The sequence below is a fragment of the Alosa pseudoharengus genome, unplaced genomic scaffold (assembly GCF_046254945.1).
Source record: "Alosa pseudoharengus isolate Yale_2024_CS ecotype anadromous, Long Island Sound unplaced genomic scaffold, YU_APseudo_1.1 YU_APseudo_1.1_scf_11, whole genome shotgun sequence".
NCBI lineage: Eukaryota > Metazoa > Chordata > Actinopteri > Clupeiformes > Clupeidae > Alosa > Alosa pseudoharengus.
In genome coordinates this window covers 15929876-15939875 of record NW_027468576.1, presented here as the reverse complement: position 1 = coordinate 15939875, position 10000 = coordinate 15929876, and the positions used below count along the sequence as shown (strand labels likewise).

The window sequence follows — 10000 nt, the reverse complement described above, 5'->3', positions numbered from 1 at the left end:
AATTAAATGTGTAATCAGTCGCATATGTAGCTCCTCTGACATATAGGCCTACTTGTTACATTTGACGTTCCCACCATTTAAATGAGATGACCGTGACCTCTAGATTTTTTTTAGCAGTGGGGGCAGGCCAGTCATAATAGCCTAATGATAATAACACGGGGGTCCGGGGGTGTCTCCCCCGTGATTTTTTTTTCTTTTCTGGTTGCTAATCACACTATTTTAACATGTTTTGAGAGGAACAGGCCAATCTTTTTTCTGACGCACGTCACGCTACCGCATGCATTATACCAAATGTCACTGCTTGAATAAATGAAAAACATAGCCTACTGAACATGGGCATAGTTCACGATGACAATGAAAACGTTTAGCCTACTTGGTTTCTGACAGAAATTACGTTTTGTGCCAATATATTGTAGAAACACAACCACGGCCTTTATTTGGTGAACGGAGGTGCAAATCATCTCCTTCACTTCCTTTGGTTATTATACGATTCACTTTAACCACAAAACGTTTTGCCGTCGCCACATTTACAAATACAATTTACCTTCGTTAGGCTATCGGTGATACTTTTTGCTTCGAATAGTAATTTAGTGCGCATTTAATGTGACATGCCACATGATTTCCAAGAGGCCTTTAGACAGGCTCATTTCTGACGTCACTAGACTATTATTGCATTAGCCTATGTTGTAAGACGTGAAGAAATGAAGGACAATGGCAATAGCCTAGGCTACGCACAAATTCATCATTCACTAAATGGAGAGAGACTCCAAGTTTTTCTTTCGCCATCGTTGCGAAAAAATAGCCAGGCTACTAGAAATACTTTGAAATTCCCTCACAGTCGGATCTGCTCCACCTTTCCACCAAGTTTTGCAGAAATTGTGCCCGTGTTTTTTTTTGCGATATTGTTGACAGCAACTATTTATGTGGTGCAACCTGTTAAATATTAGTAGTTCATAAACTCCAACGTAGTGCCAATTTAGGTTGATACTAAACTAAGATGGAACTTACGTTCAACTTACGTTCAAATGTAATGAATTGTAATGTAGTCTAACTTGTGCAATGGGCTGAGGGGCAGTGGCTGCAGGATTAAAGCGAGCGAGAGATGCAAAAGTGGAGAACATTACATTACATTTTTTTTAAAGGGCCACTACAAATGACTTCGCGGGCCGGATCCGCCAATTGAAGAGCCCTGGTGTACAGTATGTGTGTGTGTGTACAGTATGTGTGTGTGTGTGTGTGTGTGTGTGTATTAGTCACTCTGTGTGTATGAAAGTGTGTGTATGTGAATGTTTTTGTATATTTGTGTGCACATTTGTGTGTGTTTGTGTGTGTGTGTGTGTGTGTGTGTATTAGTCACTCTGTGTGTATGACAGTGTGTATATGTGAATGTTTTTGTATATTTCTGTACACAGTGTGTTCATATGTGTGTGTGTGTGTGTTTGAGTGTGTGTGTGTGACAAAAGCGGTGTGGTGCGGTGCTTGTGTGGAGCAGTAATTAGCCCAACCCAGGCGACGAGACCCAAACAGGGTGAGCCACACAGAGCAGGGTTCTCCCGGGATCCAGCGTAATTACAGAACACCGTGGCCCCCCATCTCAGCTGGAGAGGTCTGTTGTCACACTCTTCCTCTCTCTCTCTCTCTCTCTCTCTCTCTCTCTCTCTCTCCCTCTCTCTCTCTCTCGCTTTCATCTCCCTCACTGCTCCTCTTCTCCTCTTTCTCTCCTTCTCTCTCTCTCGGTGTGCCCCTCATGGCTGTCACTAATTGCCATTTCACGCTGACTAAAGACAAAGCCCTGTAGGCAGAGGTATCAAACGCCACCTCGCCAACCTCTGCCAGGAGAAAGTGTGAACAAGACGGAAGTCAGGATCAAATCAAACACAGCAGGAAGCTTCAAGGTTTTTTTTTCCAGGGGTCCAGAGGTGTGCATAAAGCAAAGTTAGTGTTTCTCATTCTTCTGAGGTGTATGGGTGAGAGAAGGGCAACACTTAAAGGAACACGCCACCCAAAATCAGTAGTAATATATGTTCTTACCTTAACTTTCACGAGTTGAGTCATACCTCTCCCGCGCCGGTAGGTGCACTCAAACGCTCTGTCGCGCGGCTCGAATGTGTTAGCATGTTGCTATGCTAGCGGGCTCTGCCGTGGCCGTAGAGAGAGGAACATAGCAGTATTCAAACACCTCTACGTTTTCCCTACTTAAATACACTTGCACGAGTAGTTGATAAAAATGTGTACGTCACACAACATGAAACGTGGCGATTTTCCAAGCGAATAAATAGGAGAACTACAATGTGTGGCGCAATAGCACTTGGGATGTACTTCGACCTAGCGTGGTAATATTATTAACACCTAATTGTAGATCCTATCCACCACAGAGTTTAGAATCCATGCTGGATCGACCCTCAGCCTCTCCCTCCCCTCTGAGCGAGAGAGGCACACACACTAGAGATGCGCTGATGGGCTATTATTTCAACCATAACTGCATAGCAAAACTTATCATCCATCAGCCATCCATCAGCACCAAAGTTTGTTGACCAATTTTCAAAACTGCACCCGCCCACCATCCGCTGGTTGTTTTAATGTAGGCTATATGGGTGATGCAGCGCTGCTGACGTGAGGCTAGAAAGCCCTTGCCTGTTCTAGAAAGACTGATCTAATGCAGCAAATATATTAAAAGGCAAAAGTCGTACATTGGCTAGGCCTATCCCCAGAATATCAGCAGCAAACTCAGTCTCTGTCGCGCAAAACAGTCTCCAAATAAAACGCACATCGGCCTGTTGCCTATTCTGCCAGCTTGTGACAATATAACACTATCAACATTCTCCACATTTTTAGCTAAATTTTCATGTACCACATCAGCATTTTTGTTCAGTGAATCTTTTGTAAATTGCTTTACAATTACCGTCGAGCCTATAGGCCTATTGCCTGGCTTGCCTCAGCTTCGGTCACGTCCTTTTACAATTTTATCATTGTAATAAAAAACGCAATTTGCCACATAATTTCAGACAAATCCACAAACTTTGGTGCTGATGGATGGCTGATGGATAAGTTTTGCTATGCAGTTATGGTTGAAATAATAGCCCATCAGCGCATCTCTAGTGTGTGTGCCTCTCTCGCTCAGAGGGGAGGGAGAGGCTGAGGGTCGATCCAGCATGGATTCTAAACTCTGTGGTGGATAGGATCTACAATTAGGTGTTAATAATATTACCACGCTAGGTCGAAGTACTCCCAAGTGCTATTGCGCCACACATTGTAGTTCTCCTGTTTATTCGCTTGGAAAATCGTCACGTTTCATGTTGTGTGCCCTAACATTTTTCATCAACTACTCGTGCAACTGTATTTAAGTAGGTAAAACGTGGAGGTGTTTGAATACTGCTATGTGCCTCTCTCTACGGCCACGGCAGAGCCCGCTAGCATAGCAACATGCTAACACATTCGCGCCGCGCGACAGATCGTTTGAGTGCACCTACCGACGCGGGAGAGGTACGACTCAACTCGTGAAAGTTACGGTAAGAACATATATCACTACTGATTTTGGGTGGCGTGTTCCTTTAAATGCCAGACACATGTTTTTGAGTCAAGAATTTGTATGGTTATGACTATAAACATGAACACTATCAATACAGACTATAAGTCTCCATGTGTATGTGGCATTGTGTTTGCTATATGTGTACAATTTTGAATGTGTATACATGTATGTATGCATACACATAGGACCATGTTTGTGTGTGTGTGTGTGTGTGTGTGTGTGTGTGTGTGTGTGCATGCATTTGGTGTAGGGCACAGCTTACAGTAAGTTAATATGAATGACCGTGCAAATACAGGTCAATGAGTAAATGTTTGGAAACATGAGTGTTCACCATATGTCTGTGTGAGTGTGTGCTGTATATTTGTGAGTGTGTATATTTGTATGTGTGTGTGAGTGAATGCTCTGATGCGTGTGTGTGTGTGTGTGTGTGTGTGTGTGAGTGAATGCTCTGATGCGTGTGTGTGTGTGTGTGTGTGTGTGTGTGTGTGTGTGTGTGAGTGAATGCTCTGATGCGTGTGTGTGTGTGTGTGTGTGGTGGGCACTCACGTGAGTTGGTGGAGGGCGTGGTGGAGGTGACCGGCGTCAGGTTCATCTGGGAGATGTCGAAGTCGTCGCAGTCATCTGCGTCCTGCGCCATGCCCACACGGCTGAAGTAGCTGGTGAAAGCGTCCGTGGTGCACTGCAGGTTGGGCTGCTCGCTGCCCTTACGGGCCGGCATGGCCGGCGGCTTGGCCATCTGGAAATCCTTGAACATCTCCTTGCTCATCTTCTGCCGCGACCGGTCCGCGCCGCCGTGCTGTGGGCTGGACGAGGCCGACGACGAGGAGCAGGGGCCCCCGCCCATGGCGCCGCCCGTGACCCCCGATGGTCCGGGCACGGGCGGCGTCTCACAGGACGGCGGCATGGCCATGGGGGTCAGCGTCTGGAACATGGCGGCCGGCAGGGGTCCCACCGCCTGCGTGGGCATGAAGGCCGTCGGCGAGAAGGCGCCCGCCGCCATGGCCGCCCACTGCTGCTGCGTGGCGGGGAAGAGGTTGGCCTGGCCCCAGATGACCGGCTGGCCGCCGGGCAGCACCTGAGCCATGGGCACCGGGGACTGCACGCCGAACGCCAGCGGGGTCTGCGCCGCAAACGGCTGCTGCGCCCAGTGTCCAGGCGGCACGGCTCCCATCGTAACGTAACCTGGAACAGAGAGAAAGAGAATGAGTCAATACAGGTACATCATCCATTAACAGCTTGTCATTTAGCATGGAGCTGCTGCATGACATGACTTGCAACAGTCAGTATAAACTTCACTTGGCTTTATAGCTCACTCAACAAACAAAACAACATTTCCACTTATTCATTTAGCATCTTCCACTAAATTACTTTGAGCAGAAAAATTATTCTCTTTCCCAGAAATCCTAGAGGCAATCTATCTCATGGCTTGTTGGTAATAGTTTTTGTCAGTGCTACAATTATACCCCTCTTTTTCATCAGATGTTAAATTCAGTAAACTGAGGTATATCATGACTGACTAAATCCTACTTCACGTTCTGTCATACAGAACTTGACTTCTGATGTTTTCTCCTCACTGATATTCTGGGTTGGCAGATCCAGATTTAAAATTCACGTTGATCTCTGCTGTCATCTGCCATATTTCACAGACAGTTTCGTGACAAGCCAGTCTGTTTCTCTGTACCTGGGTGTGCAGCCTCCATCACAATGAATCACTGTACGAGTGCAGCCCATAAAAGCAGCCCACAGATGCGTTGTCCTGTTTGCCCTTCAGAAGTGTGACTACGCTGGACGAGGTTGACCAGGCTCTTCTCCTTCACTGGAGTAGCCTGGCCTACTTTCTCATCCTAGCTCGCTCACTCGCTCACTAGCGTGGCCCTCTTTATGGCCAGAGCATGGACTCGGGCTGTCGTAATTACGACGTACAATGAGCGCAGCCCTTAATGAATAGCGAGAGATTTAAACAAGGTCATTAAGATACGACTCCTCATATTAGGTGCGGCTCGGCCTTTATTACACGCTGTCTTCCTTTTTCCCCTCTGATTGAGCGTGGGCGCACATTTGCACCGCGAATCTCAATCGTATCTCTGCCTCACGTCTAGTCGCACCATGGCATTAGCAAAGGGACAGAGATCCCCCAGGATGCTCTGCTATCCGCTCTGTTTTGTCAAAGCTGACTTATCTCACATTTTCTGCCTGGCTTCAGAACGAGAAATGAGGGGCCTTTAAGAACTCCATATACTGTGCATTCAGTAAGCATCATAAGTGACAAAATGGCGGCCGGCAATAACAGAAAGGCACTTCCAAAAGTGAAAATAGGCAGCTGTACCCAGAACGGCACTCATTAAGCGTTCAATAGCCCGAGAAAGATGTTACAAGATTGAGGCGGTTCGGAGCACAGAAAGGCGACACATTTTTTGACAAAGCTGACTGCCTCTGACTTCAGGGACGCCTCAGCACTGACGCAGTAAGAGTAGGAGCACTCTGAAGAGCACTCTGTTCATTACGAATCCGTGGAAAGTCCTATCCGCCAGTACTCCTCTGAACCTAAATGAATGATTCATTGAACACATATTTACAGTAGTCTGAAGATTTAATTGAGGCTGGAGAGGGCGGAGGTGGGCTTACAGTTGGAGGCATAAATCATTATGTTTATCTGGGGCTAAAGATCAATGCAACGTTTGCTTTAATCATTATTTGATGAAAACTGATTTAATAAGGCTCGTGTTAAGCGCGCAGTGGTAGGCCTTGGCTGAGCGGCTCAGGGGTGCAAGTGGGTTTGCGGATACGAGTGTGTTATCTTGTTTTGTGTACTGGCAGTTGGGGAGAGCTTGGTTTGTCAGCGGGAGGTCTGAGAGCTGTTGAGAGACGGGAGAGTCTCTCTCCAAACTCCGTCAGTCAGTTTTCGTCAATCCGCGAGCGACAAAAAAATAAAATACAAGTGACAGTAAGCGACTCAACGCGTGACAAAACTGTCAAAGACGCGTCCGATGAGCCCGAGCAGGAGATGAGAATGAGATGTATTCTGGGACGACGCAATCGTGCTACATGTCTTCCTCCGCTCTCGAGATGAAGAGGCAGCCATAGAGATCTGACTGCTGTTTATTTTGCCATGTGTTCCACACACTCGTGCACACACACACACACACACACACACACACACACACACACACACACACACACACACACACACACACACACACACACACACACAGACAGACACACAGACAGACATGTGGATCTATCTGCCAGTGAATGAGATGAGGAGCAGGATGCACCTGGATCCTCTGTAAAAGGCATCGCTTCCTCCTACTGTCCCGCTGTTATTTTCCGTCTTGCATTGTTCTGCTCGGGAGTGCGAGAAATAGAGCTTCTGCGCCGGTGGTGATGTTGAAAAGAAATTCAATTACTCTTTTCTGTCTCACTTATTTATTTATCTATTTTCTGTGTGTTTTTCTTCCCCTCTTAATCTGCCCTCAACAAATGCTGCAACACTGTTCTAATTTAATACCTCCCCCCCCCCCACCCCCACACACACACACTAAAACCTGTGGTGTTCTTTTTTTCAATCGGAAAATAACTTGGACATCTAGAATAGCCACCTTCCGCCTTACCGGAAATAGCCCGTAAAAGATTTGTTTGGGCAGGTGGGCTCGTGCCCAGTCCCCCTTGTTTACCGTGCCAAGTGTCGGGGAAGGGAGCGGTTGATGGTGCAGGGTGGGGGGCGTCGGGCACAGACCGCAGGCGCGATAAATCATGCCGTTCCGTGCATTTCAATGGCATTCTGTTTACATGCCGAGCTCTAAGTCAATCTGTCTGTGCCAGATGTCCCAGCAACATCAGCAATTACCAGAGAGCTGTGCACACCGTACGTTTCACACAGGCACGCACACACTCACACACACACACACACATGCATAAACACGTTCGCACACACACACACATATGCATACACACGCACCCAGACGCATGCAAACACATCCTAGTCCCCCCTAACCGTATGTTGGCTTCTCCTCCAGACACTGTTGTGCATTCAGCCCTCGCCTCCTTTCCGCTGTTCCGGACGCGCTTCCATCAGTGCTCAAAATGCCTCTGGTCCAACAGGAGGCCCCTGTAGCTATGCTGTGTCATGCCAAGCTGTGCTGTGCGGTGCTATGCCCTGTCTGAACCGGGGCCGCTCTAACGAGCACTCCCCTGCCTCTTGCAATCGGGCGCTCCCACATAAACACAGCACACCTCATCACCAGCCCAGCCCCAACCCAATCCAATCCCCCGCCCGATCTCCTTCTCCTCCTCCTTCTCCTCAGACATCCATCTACCTTTCCTCACACTCGTCAGTGCAGTAGTCCAGCATTCATAGCCCCCCCCCTCCCTCCCCTCCACGCCTACCTGTCTTTGATCTGTCCTGCAAATTTACTCTGAAGACAAACAGTGTTGTGCCGTTTCCTAGGTAGAGATTTGAACCCCGACCCCTCGTACCTCCATCCTGAAGGAGCACCACCCAGTGGAGGGCACTCCAAATGCAGTGAATTGGGCAAAAGGGAAGAGAAATAGGATTCAGCGCTTGTCTCCTGTAAACCCCCTTCTAAGAGGCGGGGACCGTCCATGTGCAATGGCATTACAGACGGGCCGGGAGAGAGGAAACACAGCCGGCAGGCCACGCTGATGCTGCTGCTGCTACTGCTGCACCCACATAAGTGTGTGTGCTAGGGGCTGCTGTGACAGAGGCTCTGGGTCTGAGCAATTGTGAGACTGGCCTTGATAAACAAATGTGGAGTGGGGTGTATTCGAGACAGAGCTGCAGGGGCCCACAGACATGTAGGCACGCACACACATATGCACACACACACACAAACACACACACACACACAGACACACAAACACACACACACACACAAACACACAGGCACATCTGAAATGTGCTGTGCTCAACCAAGGTTGTGTTTTATGAGCAAGGGCAACAGACCTGGCTGCTGCAGTGGGGAAGAGATGAGAGGCTGGTTTATCAGGCATGCATAAGGACTGAGCAGCACACACACACGCACGCACACACACACACACACACACACACACACACACACACACACACACACACACACACACACACACACACACACAAAGCGGCCACATAAATGACTAGACAGAGGAAAATAAGCATTTACTCTGTCCTTCCTCAACCCATTATGGGAACTCAGTGTTCAGAAAAGAGCACTATGTGTGTGTGTGTGTGTGTGTGTGTGTGTGTGTGTGTGTGTGTGTGTGTGTGTGCGCGTGCGCGCGCGGATGGACATGGGGGTTGAAAGAGACCGGAGGTTTGAGTGACCTACCTGAGGGGACGGACGCGGGGTTGAAGGGGGCAAAGAGTTCCGACGGGGGCTGGTGGGCCAGCGAGGGGTCCAGCGTGTTGGCCGGAGAGGCAGGAGTCTAATGGGGAGGACACGCAAAGGTTAAAGGTCAAACGGAACAGCTACATATACACACACACACACACACACACACACACGCACGCACACACACACACACACACACGCACACACACACACACACACACACACCCACAGAGTTCCCTAGAGAACTTTAATCATCAACAACAACACGTTACATTTATATAGCGCTTTTCTCGACACTCAAAGCGCTTCACAGGGGAGGGGGGACCTCTCTAATCACCATCAGTAGGCAAATTTACACGATCATACAATCAGACCACATGGAACTGGTTCCGTGGTTGCCCAGCAACATTGCTCAGAAAGTTGCCCCATATATCATCAGCTCAAAAGCCGTGCTCTACTTATTCTACAAGTGACCAGAGAAGAATATGAACCCTCTGAATGCCCTGACCAACACACCGGACATGTTTGCTTTCAAATACTGAGGAGATAATAACACTGTGTCATCATTATCACAAGCCAAACCAGTCAGGAAGATTATGATAAAAGCTCAATTAAAAGTCAATAAATCTGAGGTCATACCCATATCAAATCTGACCCAATAGTGGGCGCGCCATTTATCTCAGCTGAAAATAATGGCCCACTAATGGGGCAAACTGCTTGCTTTTGGGAGTCTTTTTAATTATATCATGAAATACTGGCAGTACTTAAAAAATATGATTTCATTCTACGGGCGAGCTGGCCACCAAAGAGAGAGTTCAACAAAGACGAGGATGATTTATCTGTCTCCGCTTCAACCAAGCTCCCATCTGTCTGACGGCTGCACCACCTCACCCTGCAAGATGGAGCCAACAGTCCACAGGAGTTCAAGGTGGAAAGGACATCCCAATTGGTGTGTGTGAATGAATGTGTATGTGTCTGTGAGTGTGTGTATTATGTGTGTGTGTGTGTGTGTGCGTGTGTGTGTGTGTGTGTGTGTGTGTGTGTGTGTGTGTATTATGTGTGTGTGTGTGTGTGTGTGTGTGCGTACTTACCGAAGGTGAGGTGATGTCTGGGGGGGTGGACATGTCTCCGAAAAGCTCTAACT

General features: G+C 48.1%; 1 protein-coding gene across 1 annotated transcript in view; it reads right to left on the bottom strand.

Moving 5' to 3' along the window:
* Positions 1–10000, bottom strand: part of dab1a (DAB adaptor protein 1a) — an 88400-nt gene that overhangs the window by 5619 nt on the left and 72781 nt on the right. Inside the window, exons 9-11 of the mRNA XM_076276680.1 lie at positions 9948–10000; positions 8854–8950; positions 4076–4711 (exon numbers count right to left, since the gene is read on the bottom strand). The exon at positions 9948–10000 is cut by the window's right edge and continues 10 nt beyond it. Of these exons, the coding sequence (XP_076132795.1) occupies positions 4076–4711; positions 8854–8950; positions 9948–10000 (786 nt within the window). The remainder of the gene's footprint in view (positions 1–4075; positions 4712–8853; positions 8951–9947) is intronic.